Source organism: Cherax quadricarinatus, chromosome 1 (assembly GCF_038502225.1).
Source record: "Cherax quadricarinatus isolate ZL_2023a chromosome 1, ASM3850222v1, whole genome shotgun sequence".
Taxonomy (NCBI): domain Eukaryota; kingdom Metazoa; phylum Arthropoda; class Malacostraca; order Decapoda; family Parastacidae; genus Cherax; species Cherax quadricarinatus.
Window position 1 is genome coordinate 63111747 of NC_091292.1, and position 19617 is coordinate 63131363.

Genomic DNA, 19617 nt, shown 5'->3' on the forward strand with positions numbered 1-19617 from the left:
GCAAATTTGTTTAATTGCCCTTTATTTAACATGCCCTGTTATATCTATTCATTTTCTTATGACTTCCCCTGGTTTACCTTCCCTTTACGTTTTCCCTGCATCTTACTTTTCCTTTCTCCCTCCCTGGAAAGTTCTGATGATTCATGTATCTTTTTCCCCTTTTCATGTGCAAAAGCCCACTTGCCTCCTACAACTTTATGTTCACTCTTTCAATCACTTCCAATCTCACTCTCATCCTATTGCAGGATGGACCTTCCAATTTGCCACAGGCTATTTCTTATTTTGACTACTATTCAGCGCTCTATCACCACCTCTGCAACTGATGGCAACAAAGTTGGTCCGCAGTGGATCACAACAAATTATTTTTTCTTAAACTACTTTTAGAATTCTGGCCATCTTCCTAACATTATCAGGTTTGGGAGACTGAACTCTTACGCTTACATACTGGACACAGGCGGCTCACTCATGGATACCACATGGAGAAATGACCAGCATCCAACATATACAGGTGTAGAATCTACTATCCTGAGAAGACATACTGCATTATTATATGTAAAATAAAAATGTATTCCCTATTATCCCTTCAAACTTGAGTCAATATGGTGAGGGGACAGCAAGTGAGGGCAGTTGATCAGTGTCCAACTGTATCTTTCTTAAAACCTATTGTTATGTCAGAAGAAAAGTGGTCAATACCAATGATGTAATGGAGGCTATGAGAAAGAAAATACCAAAATGTTAGAGGGAGATGAAGTATAACAGTATGGAAGTAGTATGAACCAGAATGCTACAAGGTGTATAATTTTGATGCAATATAATTAGGTTTAATATCCAGAGGACAAAAGTGTATTATTAAGAGTTTGTACTTTATTTCCTGCTCCTTTTGTTCTCTCTACAATTTTTATAAATTATATACTGTACTTTAATTGGTTCCAGGAATCATCAGACCTATGGCCTATTCCAAGACAAATTCCTCAATTGGAAATAAAATATTTCACAAATAAGATTGATTAAAACTACTACTTATGCTCTTATGACACAAAACAAAGTCTTGCATGTATAACAAAGACAGACTATAAATTCGGAGGAAAGCAAAAATTAACTCTGCCCTTAAATCATAAACCTGTACAGTACTGTATTACTGTATTTAATACTTATCATATGCAAACAATAATCTGAAAATTATCCTGTTGAGTTCCTAGTTAAGTTATTATTTACTGCTATGTTACATACACAATAATATAACCAAACATATATAGAGTGAGATTTGTGATTAACTTACAACAGAATTTAAGAAATATGAGATAATAATAGTGACTTACTGACAAGAAATAAATAATGAATTTACAAAAGTTTGGAGAACATACAAAGAAAATTAATTACCTGACAGAAAAATATGTACACGTGGATCTTCATTACAATTCTTTGTTTGTATACAAAGAACTTTAAATTATAATTCAGGCATGTTCAATCATCATGCCTAAAATGCATAGTTGCTTTTCATACAGAAAGCACAAACAAAATTGTTTGGCAAATATTCTGCACATGGTGAAAGGACATCTCAAAATAAATTTAGCCAGACTTTACATTACAATCATAACTAAGTGCCAAACCCACAAGGGCCATACAGCACTGCACCAGACTTTACAAAGGTGAAATAAAAAATAACTTTCAGAACCTTTCCTAAGGGCTTCACTGTAATATGTAATTTTCCAAAATACATTTGTCCTTTTTTTTTACTTTCTTTCCTTCTTTAATTTTTGTAACTTTATTCAAACTTGAAAATATGGGCAGAATTTTGTTCAGCATGAACAGCTTTACTGCACTATCTATAATAATAATAATAATAATAATAATAATAATAATAATAATAATAATAATAATAATAATAATAATAATAATAATAATAATAATGGGAGTCAGCACAGTAACTTTTTGCTGATGATACTGTGCTTTTGGGAGATTCTGAAGAGAAGTTGCAAAGGTTAGTGGACGAGTTTGTGATGGTGTGTACAGGAAGTTGAAAATGAACATAGACAAGAGTAAGGGTATCAAACAAGTTAGGCAGTGAAAAATTGGATATCAGATTGGAGGGAAGAAGTATGGAGAAGTGAATGTGTTCAGAAAGTATTAGGGAGTGGACGTGTCGGTAAATGGGTATACGAGATGAGGTAAGCCATAGAATTGAAGGAAAAAAAAAAGGGTGTATGGTGCAGTGAGGTATTTGTAGAGACAAAGAACATTATCCAGGAAGATAAAGAGGGGAATGTATGAGTGTATAGTAGTACCAACACTCTTATATGGGTGCGAACCATGGGTTGTGAATGTTGCGGTGAGGAAGAAGTTGGAGGCAGTGGAGATGTAATGTCAGTGTAAATATCATGCAGAGAATTCGTAGTTTGGAAATTAGAAGGAAGTAAAGAGCTACTAAAAAGTATTATTCAGAGAATTGAGGAGGGGTTGTTGAGGTGGTTTGGTCATTCTGAGAGGATGGAGCAAAATAAGATGACCTGGAGGATGTATAAATCTGCAGTGGAGGGAAGGCAAGATAGAGGTCATCCTAGGAAAGAATGGAGGGAAGAGGTAAAGGAGGTTTAGTGTGCAAGGGGCTTGGACATACAGCAGGCATGTGTTAGCATGTTAGATAGGAGCAGAAACAAATGGTTTTTGGGACCTGATGAGCTGTTGCAGTGTGAGCAAGGTAATATTTTGTGAATGGATTCAGGGAAACCAGTTACCTGGACTTGAGTCCTGGAGGTGGAAAGTACAGTGCCTGCACTATAAAGGATGGGTTTGCGATATTTGCTGTTTGGAGGGGCATCTAAACTGTCAAATCAGCACACCTCTGGAAAGACAGTGTTAGTGCGAATGATGATGAAAGACTTTCTTTTTCGGGTCACCCTGCCTCGGTGAGAGACAGCCAGTGCATTAAAAAATAATAATAATAATAATAATAATAATAATAATAATAATAATAATAATAATAATAATAATATAACAATCCTTACAGCATTTTTTAATGAAAGTGGCTGTCTCCCAACAAGGAAGGTTGAACATAAAAATAAAAAAAAAACATACATTCACCATCAATCCTTCAATAGCTTTCTTGCCTGAAGTGAGCAGATATCACACTTCATATGACCTTTCAAACTGCAACATCTCACCTTTCCTTCAGAGTGTAAATCCCCCTCCAGGACTCAAGTTTGGCTAGCCATTTTTCCCCAAATGCCTTAAAAAACTATTCACAACAAAATGAACATACATACACTTAACCTGTTATTTGTTAATGAAACAATTACTATAATTACATGAAGTCAAAACAGCATCTGCAGTTTTGACTTCATGTACCTGGAAAAACACACAAATAAACCACATTTAGAAGATTGAAACTTATGACGACATTTTAGTCCAACATTAAGTTACAAGTCACACTCATGACTTATGGTATAAGTTGAGTGAAACACTGTCATAATTTTCAGTCTCCTAAGTGCAGGTTATTTCTGTATAGCCTAAAAACAAATGAGGGCAGCTGAATTCTCTGGAGTAGACAGTACACAATAATTCAATAAAATCTTCTTTAATAAAACTCATTATTAAACTGTATGGTAATGTAATATAATAAAAAATTATAAAAAAATCTCTAGTAATCAGCCAAAAAGAAATCATCAGAATATATTATCAAACATCAATGTACTGTACTAAAATCATTATAATAAATTATAAAACATCAATATACTCCACTACAACCCTCCAAAAATATAATCTGAAGAAAACTTAAATCCTGAACTATCCCTGATGATATGCATTAATTCAGTTTTTATTAATTTCAGAACTGGAGACAAATACCCAAGTAGCACTATAGAACAAACCTTTCTCATGACAAGTTCTGCTGTAGAGTTCTTTTTCAAGTTATTACTTTAACTCTCCTTTGAGTAAAATGTTGTCTTGACAAAAACTTGTTCTACTACATGTGTCTGTCTTTATTCTTTTTCAGCAGTATAACCTTTATTCTGCTTCAGAACTGGCCATAAGTACTGCTGAAAGATTAAAGGTGACTTAAACAATATTATTTTATACTATTATTAGTACTATTTACATTTCTTTTTTTATACTTACACAAAAATTTGCTCTCCTCAAGTCTACATTCAGACTTTTATCAGCTACTAAATCCTCAATATTTTTATTGGAACACAGAAGTAAGACAGTATTTCCATCAGGATCTTTATGCAAAATAATATTCTGTTTTATACTTGTGGCTTCAGAATTTTCTGGGATAACTTCAATACGTTTCTCCTTTTCCAAGGCTTTTGTAATACTATCTAGACTCTCGCCTAAATGTCTTAATGCTGTGTCTGAAACCAAGCCTGATGTCAACCGAGATATTCTTTCAATTTTTGTTTGAATGTCATTCCTTAACTGTTTCAATTCCTGGTGCTCATTATTTTCTTGAGAGTAAGTCTGAATAATTAAAGTTGGATGAGAATTATCAGCTTCTGATATCTCTGCTTTCACCTCAATCTCATTTTCGACCTGCAAACTCATGGAAGAATCCTCTCCTGGTCTAACCAAAAGGCACTTCGGTATTTTCCTTAAAAATACCCTACGACTACTTCCGACAAGTCCCTTGCCCCGAGTCATAAAAAGATTCTGTCTAACAGATATATTACGAACATTGGCATACTTTAAGAGCTGGTGACGATGAGTAGGCATACGCATTTTCATTATGGCAATGATTTTTGAAGCAGAATAGCCCTCAAGAATAAGTTCTTTGATCATCTCCTTTTCCTCAGTGTTCATCCTAAGATGAGAACCATCTTCATCATGACCATAATGTGTCCTACAGAAGTGAACTGTGGCTCCTCCTTCCTTTAAGAAAATCACTTCCATAAATGATGTGCACACAGCATTAATCTTCATACTGTTTTTCTTTACAAAACGTGCACGTGACATTGATGTCTTAGAATCTACAGGTTTTATAAAACCACTACGACGACAACGAAGAAAAAATTTAACATTTCCAGACACCATTGTTTTTGCTGAAGTTTGAGCTGAATATGATGCTCGACACCTCTCCTCGGCCTCTTTTTTCCATTTCCAAAAATCTAGAAAGTAAGGATGGTAATTAATGCTCTTGATACCTAGTACTAAAATAAATTCTGGTTGGCAGTACTGACTGATAATATAGGATTTTAGAACTGAGATCAACTGCTGTTTGTGTATCATTCATATTTAGTGAATGTTTCAGTTACCATGACTCTTCATGAACCACTGAAATTAAAACTCAAACTGAGAAAATACTAAGACAAATATAAAAATATTTTCAATTAATGTTTAGTTTATAGCTAATAAAGCAAAGTTTTCAATTAGAGGATATAGTAAAGCTTATATTAAAACTTAAAGACTCTAATGAGTGTATGCAAGAAATCCTGACACCAATTAAGAAAAGACAAGAACACTCAAGAATTTTAGTGATACAGTAGATCATCAATTAAGAAGGCTTCCTTTAAAACATTTTCTCCATTACACTATTGTCAAACTGTGACATATTTTTGTTTCACACTTCGTAAAATTCAATTTAAATGGTTCTGCTTCTCGGTAGGGAAAAAAATTCTGCGCCACAAGCTGGATGAATGACTTACTGACTGACCTGATTTACTGATTTTTTGAATAACTTGATTTACCTGACTGATTTACTGAATGACTGACCTGTTTACTGAATGACATGACTGATTTACTGACTGGCTTACTGATTTGACTAACCAACTTGACTGACTGATTTACTGAATGACTTACTTGACTGGCTGACCTACTGACTTGACTGATTTACTGACCTGACTTGCTTACTGACTTGACTGACCAACTTGACTGATTTACCGAATGACTTTACTGATTGACTTACTGATTTACTGAACGACTTCATTGATATACTTACTGCTTACTACCTGACTGACTGACATGAATGATTTACTGACTGATGGCTTACTGATTGACTTGAATGAGTGACCTACTGACTTGAATGAGTGATCTACTGAATTGAATGTCTGTAATGACTTGACTGACTGACTGACATACTGACTCACTTGACTGGATTGACTTACTGACTAGACTACCATCTGCCTCAGCCCACATGGGCCTCAGCATGCCTCCACTCCCTCCTTTACAATCATCAACAAACACCAGCAGCCACAATTTAAGGTAAGAAATATTATTTCTGTTGCATTTTTAGCCTTAAGCAACAGAAAAAAATAATACACTGTAACCAGTGGCGGCTCATAAACCCCGCATTGTAATCCTTATAGAGAATAAACTTGATTGATTGATTGATGTATAGGCACTGCAGAACTGCAGCACCCCCTATTTTCACTCGATATTATCAATAACATTCAATATAATGAGTCTTTTTATCTTTAATTCTTTCTTTATAATTGTATATTATATAATCCTTATGCTTAATGTCAGTAGCCATCCCTTAGTACATGAAAAAATTACAAAAATCCTTGTATGGAACTGTGCGCTTCACAGTTCCAGCGACTTGGTGTTTGGCTGTTGTGTGCATGCACACATGTCCAAGATAAAATACTGCATGCTGACGCAGTGCTGGCCCTATGCAAGTGTAAGGTAGTATTTCTTTTTGACTCAGTGACGTGTGTTGTGCTTAAAAACCATGTACACTACCATGTAGAATTAGATGATTATCATGCTTCCAGCTACAGAGGAACCTCAAAAATCGAACTTAATCGTTCCAAGAGCTAGTTCTGAATTCGAAAAGTCTGAAATTCGAAGCAATATTTCCCATAAGAAATAATGGAAATACAATTGATCCGTTCCAGAAACCCAAAAATATTCACACAAAAAATACATTTTATAGAGATTAATTACAGTTTTACATACAACAAATATTATAGTTTTAATTATGTATAGTAATACATATAAAATAACATTTTTACTTACCTTTATTGAAGATTGGTGATGGCATCTGGAAGATAGGGAGGAGGAGAGAGGGAGTTGGGGTTAGTGTTTGGAAGGAGAATCCCCCTCCATGAGGACTTCAGGTAAAGCCCTCTCTGGGGTTACTTCCCTTCTCTGTCTTTTCATGCCACTAGGACCAGCTTGAGAGTCACTGGACCCCTGTCTCACAAAATAACTGTCCACAGTCCTCTGTTTCTGGCGCCTCTTTAACATTTCCCTAAAATGGGACATGGTTCTGTCACTGAACTTGTTGCAAAGATGGCTTGTTTCAGCTTGCTCAGGGTGGTACTTCTGCACAAACATTTGGACATCATTCCACTTGGCACAAATCTCCTTAATCTTTGAAGAAGGCACCTCATCCACTCCCTATATTAACACCTTTCACAACATCAGCTTCCTTGATTTGTTCTTTCTTTGACAGGATAGAACCGATGGTCGACTTGTTTTTCCCATACATCCTGGCAAGCTCAACAAGTCTCACACCACTCTCATACTTCTGTATTATTTCCTTCTTCACATCTATGGTGTTTCTCACTTTCTATACCACAGGGGTACCACTAGCAAGTTTCTTTGGGCCCATGGCAGCTTATTTCACGGTCCCATAAGCACTAAACACAACAAAATAATCGTAAAATGCGTGAATGAGAGCGAAGGTTAGTGTTCACTCAAGCATAAACAAAGCTGGACTGCTCACGGTGCCTGCGCGGGGACGCGGACAGAGCGGGCCGGCAGACAGGTCCCGTACCCAGCAGTCCGAAAATAGGGGCGCGTTCGATAATAGGGACACAGTTTGTCCGAAAAAATGGTCCTATTTTTGAAACGTTCGATATGTGATACGTTCGATTTTTGAGGTTCCACTGTATTTTACTTAATTCATAGTTTTTTTTGGTTCTTTTATTTTACAGAACATTTAAATTTAATCAAGGTCTCCTTGCATCCCCAAGAATTAAGTTCTGTGACTGCAAGTGTATAAATTTTCATTTTATATGCTTGTTTCATTTTACACAATATTAAAACAACGGCTAAAAATTTCCTGAAGCAGCACCTCCACTAATTTTAGCTAAAAGCTGCCACTGATTGTAGCAATAATGAACAACAATTGCATTATTATTTTTATTTCTGTAAGATTTGGAGACTAAAAAAAAAAAATTGTTTGGCTTTTTTGGGGTTCCAGTTCCTTTAACATGGATTCATCTCTAACACTGCATTTTCAGGGACCTAACTGCCGTCTTAATCGACGGTCTACTGTATATCAAGTACAATTCTTACCATCTTTCTGTTGAAACGTCACTTTCTCACACTGGAATTTCATCTTGTGAGCTCGAATCAGGTGAGAAATAAGTCTGGCAATTCGATTCCCACGAAAGTCACAACCAGATTCCAAACATGGCATTTTGGCACGGGTTTCTGTCGAGAGATTGTGTTTGACACGTAGATGAGTAGCTAAGCTACTCTTATTTTTGTATGTCTTACTGCAGACTCGGCAGACAGTGTTTTCATTGTCCTCATCTTGGGATACAGTAATGATTTGTCTTACATCGTCTGTTCCATCCACTCCAATCTGGTCAATTTCGGTCTCACAATATACATAAGTATCATCATCTATATCTGCCAGGTCCTCTATGATTATGGGTTTCTCAGCTTTAATGTAAGAGTCGTCGTTAATGACAAATGTCTTATTAATGAATGTCTTATTGGTACCTACTGAACCATCATCCATTTTGCTGTAACTCATGGTACCTATATGCTGGTCCATAAATACCACTTTCAATGTTAGTCTTCCTTCACATTCAAAACCTGCAAGAAATTTTCTTCATTATGTATGGCATTAATTACAAGTAGCTTTAATATTTTAATAAACAAAGAACCTAATTTTTAACTTGTAACTAAGTACTTTGTACATATTATATCAATTAATTATCATGCTGTCAGTCTTAATTACTTATACATAACACATGTCATTATGTATGAGTTATCACTAAGTAAACTCTCTCATAAAGCTGTACAGCAATATGGTTATGGTATTATTTTTGATTACATCACCTGATAATTGCCATCACCTGCCAACCTTAATTAATGCTTAAATTTTCTTACAGATTACATCATAACTGTTATCACATTCCTTTTTCTTGCACTAAAAGTTTAATAAATAACTTTAGAACAAATAATACAAAGGGAGAAAATGGAACATAACAAAATGTTATACCCACAAATAATTTTATTTAAAATTATATTTTAAAGCACATGGCTTTCAACACAGTGACCACAGAGGATGCAGTTGATATTACTGACACATTACACTTATTGCTACCTATTACAATACTGTATTTATGACTTCAAGACCCAATATTGTCTCAATACTTATTTGTTCACAAAACAATCATTTGCCATACTTACGAGTTGTTACATTAGTCTTGTGGAGGTGGAGGTGGAGGCACCTGGTCAACTCCAGTTATCAGCTGGAGTATCACAATTTGGAAAGGAGGAAGAAACTCAGTGTTCTTCACAGTTCATGATGCAGAAATAAATTTTTTATACTCCCAAATGTAGTTTTCTGCTGAAACCAAAGATGCACTGATGGCAGCATTAATCAAAACCTCAATACAGTGGACCCCCGCATAGCGAACTTAATCCGTGCAAGAGGGCTGGTCGTTATGCGAAATGTTCGCTATGCGAATTAATTTTCCCCATAAGAAATAATGGAAATAAAATTAATCCGTGCAAGACACCCAAAAGTATGAAAAAAAAAATTTTTTACCACAAAAAAATGTTAATTTTAGTACACACAAACTGAAAAAGGCATGCACAATTACATGACACTTACTTTTATTGAAGATCTGGTGATGATTGATGGGATGGGAGGAGGGGAGAGAGAGTGTTAGTGTTTAGAAGGGGAATCCCCTTCCATTAGGACTTGAGGTAGCAAGTCCTTTTCTGGGGTTACTTCCCTTCTTCTTTTAATGCCACTAGGACCAGCTTCAGAGTCACTGGACTTCTTTCGCACAACATATCTGTCCATAGTGGCCTGTACCTCTCGTTCCTTTATGATTTGTCTAAAGTGGTTCACAACAGTGTCATTGTAACAGTCACCAGCACGGCTTGCAATAGCTGTGTGAGGGTGATTTTCATCAAAAAAGGTTTGCACTTCAAGCCATTTTGCACACATTTCCTTAATCTTTGAAGTAGGCAATTCCTTCAATTTCTCTCTCCCCTCCTTTGAACCAGTTTCCCCAGGTCTGGCCTCTTGCTCTTGAAGTTGATCTATCCGCTCATCAGTGGTTAGTTCTTCATTGTCCTCCTCCACCAACTCTTCCACATCCTCCCCACTAACCTCCAACCCCAAGGACTTCCCCAATTCCACAATTGATTCCTCAACTGGTATACTACTCCTCTCAGGGTTAGCCTCAAACCCTTCAAAATCCCTTTTGTCTACACATTCTGGCCACAGTTTCTTCCAAGCAGAGTTCAAGGTTCTCTTAGTCACTCCCTCCCAAGCCTTACCTATAAGGTTTACACAACTGAGGATATTAAAGTGATCCTTCCAAAACTCTTTTAGAGTCAATCCAGTGTCTGTGGTCACTTCAAAGCACTTTTGAAACAGAGCTTTTGTGTACAGTTTCTTGAAGTTGGAAATGACCTGCTGGTCCATGGGCTGCAGGAGAGGAGTGGTATTAGGAGGCAAAAACTTCACCTTAATGAAGCTCATGTCCCCATAAAGTCGCTCTGCCACATCTGTAGGATGACCAGGGGCATTGTCTAACACCAGGAGGCACTTAAGTTCTAATTTCTTTTCAGTTAGGTAATCTTTCACATTGGGGGCAAATGCATGGTGTAACCAGTTATAGAAAAATTCCCTAGTGACCCATGCCTTACTGTTTGCCCTCCACAGCACACACAAATTATCCTTGAGGACATTCTTTTGCCTGAACGCTCTGGGAGTTTCAGAGTGATACACTAATAAAGGCTTAACTTTGCAATCACCACTAGCATTGGCACACATCAACAAAGTAAGCCTGTCTTTCATAGGCTTATGTCCTGGGAGTGCCTTTTCCTCCTGAGTAATGTAGGTCCTGCTTGGCATTTTCTTCCAGAACAGGCCTGTTTCATCACAATTAAACACTTGTTCAGGTTCCAGTCCTTCAGTTTCTATGTACTCCTTGAATTCATGCACATATTTTTCAGCCGCTTTGTGGTCCGAACTGGCAGCCTCACCATGCCGTATCACACTATGGATGCCACTACGCTTCTTAAATCTCTCAAACCAACCTTTGCTGGCCTTAAATTCACTCACATCATCACTAGTTGCAGGCATTTTTTTAATTAAATCGTCATGCAACTTCCTAGCCTTTTCACATATGATCGCTTGAGAGACGCTATCTCCTGCTAGCTGTTTTTCATTTATCCACACCAATAACAGTCTCTCAACATCTTCCATCACTTGCGATCTTTGTTTCGAAAACACAGTTAAACCTTTGGCAACAACAGCTTCCTTGATTGCCGTTTTCTTGCCCACAATAGAAGCGATGGTTGATTTTGGTTTCTTGTACAACCTGACCAGGTCGGTGATACGTACTCCACTTTCATACTTATCAATGATCTCTTTCTTAATTCCAATGGGTATTCTTACCCTTTGAGGTGTAGGGTTGGCACTAGAAGCTTTCTTGGGGCCCATGGTCACTTATTTTCCACAAACAGCACCGAAAACACTGTAATAATACGAAATATTCCGAGTGTATGCTTGAATGTTACCGCGGAGGCTAGCTGGTAAACAATGGGACGGGCGGCACATGTGAGGCTGGCTGAGGGCCCACATTGGACGCGTCTCGGACGAAGGTCGCTGAGCGGGTTTTTGTCCACTATGCGGGGCAAAATTTTAGCGAACAAAGCGTTCGCTATGCGGATTGTTCGCTATGCAAGGCGTTCGCTATGCGGGGGTCCACTGTATATCCTGAGTACTGCTTAAATGACCATCAGTAAAGCCTTTTTTGATACTTCACAAGAGACTGATAACGAGAGTAGCAGCACATGATACTTTATACGTATATTGGAAAGTTTACATAAATGGGGAAAAATAAAATTGGGAACAATTTTTTTATTAAAAATAAAATTGGGAATAAATTATCTTGAATTTCAACTGGCAATATTTACTCTAATTACAATTAGACTTAGCTGTAGATTGGCTGCAGCACTTCCTCTTTCATAAAAACATAAGAAAGAAGGAACACTGCAGCAGGCCTACTGGCCCATGCAAGGCAGGTTCAAGTTTCCCCCTGTCTTAAGCTAATGACCCAACCTACTCAGGTCAGACCACATACACTTATGGAAGGAGCATGGCATCAGACCTATTAGCAAAAGCTAGTCAGGTCCAACTCACACCCACTTATGTATTTATCTAACCTATTTTTAACCCCTGAACTGTCCAAATGTAGATCTACGTTCGCTCGCATAGCGCTCCAAACGCGGATCTACTTTTTTTTACGCGCTTTCAAATGGGGAAAATCAAGGTCAGAGCACTACATGTGTAAACATAAATCTACGTTTGAACAGTTTAAGGGTTAAAACTATACAATGTTTCAGCTTCTATGATGGTACTTGGGAGTTGGTTCCACTCATCCACAACTCTATTACCAAACCAGTGCTTTCCTACACCCTTCTTGAATCTGAATTTTTCCAACTTAAAACCACTGCTGTGAGTCCTGTCTTGACTAGATAATTTTAGCATGCTGTTTACATTCTCTTTATTTATTCCTGTTTTCCATTAATACACCTCAATCATACCCCCCTTAATTCTATGCCTTTCTAGAGAGTGCAGATTCAGGGCCCTCGGTCTATCCTCATAGGAAAGATTTCTGACACATGAGATCAACTTTGTCATCCTCCTTTGTGTGTTTTCCAGAGCATTTATATCCATTTGGTGACCAAAACTGTGCAGCATAATTAAAATGAGGCCTAACCAAGGATACAGAGTTGAAGAACAACCTGAGGACTCCTGTTATTTACGCTTCTTGCTATGAACCCAAGGATTCTGTTTGCTTTATTGTGAACACTTATGCACTGTTGTCTTGGTTTTAGATTACTGCTAACCAGAACTCCCAAATCCTTTTTGTAATCAGTAATATTAAGATCTACATTATTTACTTCATATGTGGCATGGTTATTTTCCTGTCCAATGTTTAGAACTTTGCATTTGTTTATATTAAACTGCATCTACCACTTCTCCGACCACTGCACCAGTCTATTCAAATCTTATACAAATCACCAGCACATAGGAGAGAGGAGCTTACGATAACATTTCAGTCCGACTTGGACCATTTACAAAGACGTAAGCTCTTCTCTCCTATGTGCGGGTTATTTGTGTATTGTTCCAGTCACAGTACTGTGCCTTTTTGTTATCTATGCAAATCTTCAAGAAGTGCTCTAATGTCCTCGTCAGAATGAATTCGATGGCCTATTTTGGTGTCATCGGCAAACTTGCTTATGTTGCTATTTATTCCCTCATCTATGTCATTTATGTAGATCGTGAACAAGGGGCCCAACACTGGCCCCTGTGGAACACCACTTGTGACACTTCTCCACTCTGATTTCTATCCATTTATGCAAACTCTCTGCTGCCTATATGTCAACCATGCTTCTATCCAGGAAAAAATTTCTCCTCCTATTCCTTGTGCCTTAATTTTCCTCAATAGTCTCTGATATGGGACTCTATCAGAAGCCTTACTGAAGTCTATATACAAAATATCATAGTCATTACCATGATCTAACTCCTCAAATACCTTAGTGAAAACCTTCATTGATCTAAAGAAATCTGAAAGTGGAAGTGCATTATGTATTAAAATTACATATAAATTGTTAATTATTTTACTGCTATAAATAAAATATTATGGATGATGTGGAATGTATGGCTATTATATGATTTTACAAGCCATATGAAGTATGTCAATCATCACAATTAACAAAAAAAGAAAAATAAGTCATTTTGACTATTTTTTTTGGGTTATCCTAGGTAATTTACACATATGTTACTATGTACAATAATTTGTGTAACTGTATTTATGTGTACCTGCACCTAAATAAAATTAATTACTTCTTCCTTGTCACCCTTAAAAACTTAGGAATAGATAAAATACAGTTGTCTTAGACCTGATGATGTACAAGCTGTGTTCCTGACTTTTTAAACTTGCAAACAAGTTGTTTTTATAGATTTTTATTATATTATTATAATCATAGGGGAGCGCCACTCATAAAATTATACAACGCATGTGCGGGGCTGGATGGAAGGTATTCAGCACAGATCCAATTCCCTAGATCAAGAGCCTCTCACAAGCATCAAGGAACCTCCCTTGAAGGGTGTTTGTATGGAAAATAACAGAAAAGACGATTGTTTCATAAGTTTGCCCTATAGCTCGAAGTTGTAAACTTTGTTGAGTTCCTAAGTACCTGCAGCATATATAAGCTGATCTATATTATATACAGATTTAACTAATGTAGTAGGTTGGTAGACAGCAACCACCCAGGGAGGTACTACCGTCCTGCCAGGTAACTGTGAAACAGAAACCTGTAACTGTTTTACATGATGGTAGGATTGCTGGTGTCTTTTTACTGTATCATAAACATGCTGGATAACAGGTATATCTTCCTACTTCTACTTACACTTAGGTTACACTACGCAGGCATGCACATGCATATATATATACAGTAGCGACCAGTGAAGAGGCTGGGCCAGGAGCTTGGACTAGACCCCTGCAACCTCAACTAGGTGAGTACAACTAGGTGAGTACATTCACACATCTAGGGTTTTTCTTCTTTTTCTTAATAGCTCTTGTTCTTTTTTTTTTCTCTCTATTGTCCATGGGTAAGTGGAAAAGAATCTTTCCACCGTAAGCCATGCGTGTCGTATGAGGCGACTAAAATGCTGGGAGCAATGAGCTAGTAACTCATTCTCCTGTACGCATTTACTAAAAAATGAGAAGAAGAAAAACTTTATAAAACTGGGATGCTTGAATGTGCGTGGATGTAGTGCGGATGACAAGAAAGAGATGATTGCTGATGTTATGAATGAAAAGAAGTTGGATGTCCTGGCCCTAAGCAAAACAAAGCTGAAGGGGGCAGGCGAGTTTCAGTGGGGAGAAATAAATGGGATTAAGTCAGGAGTATCTGAGAGAGTTAGAGCTAAGGAAGGGGTAGCAATAATGTTGAAAGACCAGTTACGGAAGGAGAAGAGGGAATATGTGTAAATTCAAGGATTATGTGGATTAAAATAAGGGTCGGATGTGAAAAGTGGGTCATAATAAGTGTGTATGCACCTGGAGAAGAGAGGAGTGTAGAGGAGAGAGACAGAGAGATTTTGGGAGATGTTAAGCGAATGTATAGGAACCTTTGAACCAAGTGAGAGAGTAATTGTGGTAGAGGACCTAAATGCTAAAGTAAGAGAAACATTTAGAGAGGGTGTGGTAGGTAAGTTTGGGGTGCCAGGTGTAAATGATAATGAGAGCCCTTTGATTGAACTTTGTATAGAAAGAGGTTTAGTTATAAGTAATACGTATTTTAAGAAAAAGAGGATAAATAAATATACAAGATATGATGCAGGGCGTAATGACAGTAGTTTGTTGAACTATGTATTGGTAGATAAAAGACTACTGAGTAGACTTCAGGATAAACGTGTTTATAGAGGGGCCAAAGATATTTCAGATCACTTTCTAGTTGTAGCTACAGTGAGAGTAAAAGGTAGATGGGATACAAGGAAAATAGAAGCAGCATGTAAGGGAGAGGTGAAGGTGTATAAACTAAAAGAGGAGGCAGTCAGGGTAAGATAATAATAATAATAATAAGTTTATTTCTTTGTAAAGGTTACAATGTGGAATTACAATTTTGATTTGCTAAGTACAAAGATAGCCACTATCATGCCGAGGCATTTTGGGCAAACTAATCCTAATACACAGTAACTAATTAAAACTAGATAAGGTAATAGTACATAGTAATTATTACTTAAAACTAAACATAGAATAGTGGTTAGCTGTTTTACAATCTTGTTTGGACTTAATAAATCTTATGTATACTTAGTACAAAATCTAATTTACAAGGAATTGTGCAAGTGGTAATATTTTATGGAATGGCAGAATTAAAAGCCAGGAGGTCACATGATAAAACTAGCCAGTAGATGTTTGGTTGATTTGGTTAATATTGTGAGATAAGATGAATTTTTAGCAGAGTCCTAAATTTATGAGTTGTCTGGGGATCCTTGACTTGTTCCGGTAGCGAGTTCCAGATCTTTGGGCCTTTTATGTGAATAGCGTTCTTGCATAGTGAGAGTTTTATTCGAGGGATGTTGAAAAGGGCCTTATGCCTTGTATTGTGACTGTGCATTCTGTTGTAACTGTCGAGTAGTTTTAGGGGGGTTTACAGTGGAGTTTAAAGTTCTGTATATGTAGTAGGCACAATAATAAAAGTGTATCACTTGTATATTTAGCAAGTTGAGTCTTCTGAAAAGTGGTGGGGTGTGCTGTCTAGCACAGGAGCTGGTTATCACCCACACAGCAGCTTTTTGTTGGATTATTAAGGGTCTAAGGTGGTTGGCTGTGGTAGAGCCCCAGGCACAGATACCATAGATGAGGTAAGGATATATTAGAGAGTGGTACAAGGTAAGGAGAGTCGTTTGTGGTACATAATAGCATATCTTGGAAAGGATTCCTACTGATTTGGAAATTTTCTTGGCTATGTGATGGGTATGGGACTGAAATTTAAGATTACAGTCAAAGAGAAGACCTAGAAATTTGCCCTCCGTGTGTCTTGATATAGGGGTACCATTTAACAGTATGTTGAGTTGAATATTTGAGGCTCTGTTGCCAAACAGCATGAAGAAAGTTTCTTCTATATTAAGTGTGAGTTTGTTGGTTATCATCCAAGCATATATCTTTAGCAGTTCATTGTTTACAGTGTTTTCAAGCACAGCTGGGTCTGAATGGGAGTAGATATATGTAGTGTCATCTGCAAATAGAACTGGTGTAAGGAGTTGGGATGCATTGGGGAGATCATTGATGTAGATGAGAAAGAGGAGTGGGCCTAGGACACTACCTTGGGGTACTCCTACAGCTACAGGTTGGATAGCGGAGTTGACCCCTTTTGCATGTACATACTGGTGTCTGTCGTTTAAGATAGGATTTTAGGTAGTCAAGAGAATGTCCTCTTATGCCATAATGATTCAACTGTGTCAAACGCTTTTCTTAGGTCGACAAAGAGCCCCAGGGGATATTCATTCTTATCGAGAGCTGAAATATTAGGTCAGGCATCTGTATAATAGCATCATCTGTGCTTTTTTTTTGGTCTAAATCCAAACTGGCATGGGTTAAGTATGTTGTTGGATGTAAGGTAGGAGTAAAGTTGCTTGTGTATTATTTTTTTCAAATATCTTGGATAGTAAGGGCAAGTTTGATATGGGTCTGTAATTGTTCAAATCAGTTGGATCTCCACCTTTGTGGATCGGGGTGACCCTTGCTGTCTTGAGTATGGATGGGAAGGTTGAGGATGCTATAGATTTGTTAATCATTGTTGCAATAATGGGCGACAGTTCTGGTGCAGCTTTTTTATATATGAATGGTGGCAAGTTATCTAGATCACCTGATTTGTTTTTTAATGATTTAATGATGAGTGAGACTTCAGTGGGATTAGTTGGAGCTAGGAATAGAGTGTTTGGATAGGTGCCAGTGAGGCACTTGCTCAGATGGGTATTTGAGCTAGGAATTTGGCTCGCTAGCTTTGATTCTACGGTAGAGAAGAAGACATTAAATTTGTCAGCAGTGTCTATAGGTTGCATGTGAGGTTCATCTGGTTTGGTTAAAACTCTCTCTCTTTTTCCAGTCGTTTTCTTGAGCCTAAAATTTTGGAGAGGGTTTGTCAGGTACTTTTCATGTCACCTTTCATTTCACTAAATCTATTTTCATAACACATTTGCTTTGATTTACTTATGTGTACCTTGTGTAACTTATGTGTACCTTGTGTAACTTATGTGTACCTTGTGTAACTTATGTGTACCTTGTGTAACTTATGTGTACCTTGTGAAACATGTGTACCTTGTGTAACTTATGTGCACCTTGTGTAACTTATGTGTACCTTGTGTAACTTATGTATTCCTTGTGTAACTTATGTGTACCTTGTGTAACTTATGTGTACCTTGTGTAACTTATGTACACCTTGCGTAACTTATGTGTACCTTGTGTAACTTATGTATACCTTGTGTAACTTATGTGTACCTTGTGTAACTTATGTGTACCTTGAGTAACTTATGTGTACCTTGTGTAACTTATGTGTACCTTGTGTAACTTATGTGTACCTTGTGTAACTTATTTGTACCTTGTGTAACTTATGTACACCTTGTGTAACTTATGTACACCTTGTGTAACTTATGTGTACCTTGTGTAACTTATGTGTACCTTGTGTAACTTATGTGTACCTTGTGTAACTTATGTGTACCTTGTGTAACTTATGTGTACCTTGTGTAACTTATTTGTACCTTGTGTAACTTATGTGTACCTTGTGTAACTTATGTGCACCTTGTGTAACTTATGTGTACCTTGTGTAACTTATGTGTACCTTGTGTAACTTATGTGTACCTTGTGTAACTTATGTGTACTTTGTGTAACTTATTTGTACCTTGTGTAACTTATGTGTACCTTGTGTAACTTATGTGTACCTTGTGTAACTTATTTGTACCTTGTGTAACTTATGTATACCTTGTGTAACTTATGTATACCTTGTGTAACTTACGTACACCTTGCGTAACTTATGTGTACCTTGTGTAACTTATGTATACCTTGTGTAACTTACGTACACCTTGCGTAACTTATGTGTACCTTGTGTAACTTATGTATACATTGTGTAACTTACGTACACCTTGCGTAACTTATGTGTACATGTACCTAAATAAACTGACTTACAATTACTCACACTTACACTCACTCACCCATTTGACCATAAACAGATATATTAATCTCAATCTTAAAATAATGAATCCTAACTAGTCATAAGTTGGCTTGTGATACTCCAATACTATGTATTATATTGTGCCAAAACAAAAGCATTCACATTGCTAAACTCACAAACTAGTATTTAGTCACTTAGCCATAATACCAACTTACCTCATAATTTGTAATATTTTAAAGTTAAGAATTAATCTAAGTCTGCCCGAAATGCCTAGCCATGCTAGGTGTTCTAGTGGTACACTCTGTAATTAGTATTTTACTACATGTAAACCACACAATAACCAAATTCTGTAAACTCAACATTGTAATCCTTATAGAGAATAAACTTTGAATTGAATTGAATTTGAATTAAGAATAATTCATAAGTCTCTCCTCCTGCCACCGAGGTGTTCATATCAGTGCTGAAACTGCCTGTAACAGTATTACTAAACAAACTTGTTACAAGAGCCACACCTATTCCCATGGACTAGCTGTACTATGATAGTTTTCTTCCTCTTCTTGTCTTCAAAAACACATGCAATATATGTAAAACTACTTCTGTTGTTGTTGTTAAGGGTTTCAACGTGAGAAGTTGTTTTAAGCCTTATTTTCCAGTGTTGGGGTATAAATATTGCACAAATATGGGCGGTAAATGAAATAAATATTCTTTAAAAGAAAATTCAATAAATACTAATTA

General features: G+C 36.9%; 1 protein-coding gene across 4 annotated transcripts in view; it reads right to left on the reverse strand.

Moving 5' to 3' along the window:
- Positions 1–846: 846 nt before the first annotated feature.
- LOC128688425 (uncharacterized) overlaps positions 847–19617 on the reverse strand; it is a 28442-nt gene continuing 9671 nt past the window's right edge. The window contains exons 1-4 of one of the 4 annotated variants that reach the window (XM_070082477.1): positions 19395–19489; positions 9364–9425; positions 8236–8763; positions 847–5099 (exon numbers count right to left, since the gene is read on the reverse strand). In XM_070082477.1, the coding sequence (XP_069938578.1) occupies positions 4090–5099; positions 8236–8722 (1497 nt within the window). In that variant the 5' untranslated portion in view covers positions 8723–8763; positions 9364–9425; positions 19395–19489 and the 3' untranslated portion in view covers positions 847–4089. Of the gene's footprint in view, positions 5100–8235; positions 8764–9359; positions 9426–19394; positions 19537–19617 lie in introns of those variants that run through there. The other 3 variants (XM_053776322.2, XM_053776321.2, XM_070082498.1) reach the window with 3 other exon arrangements.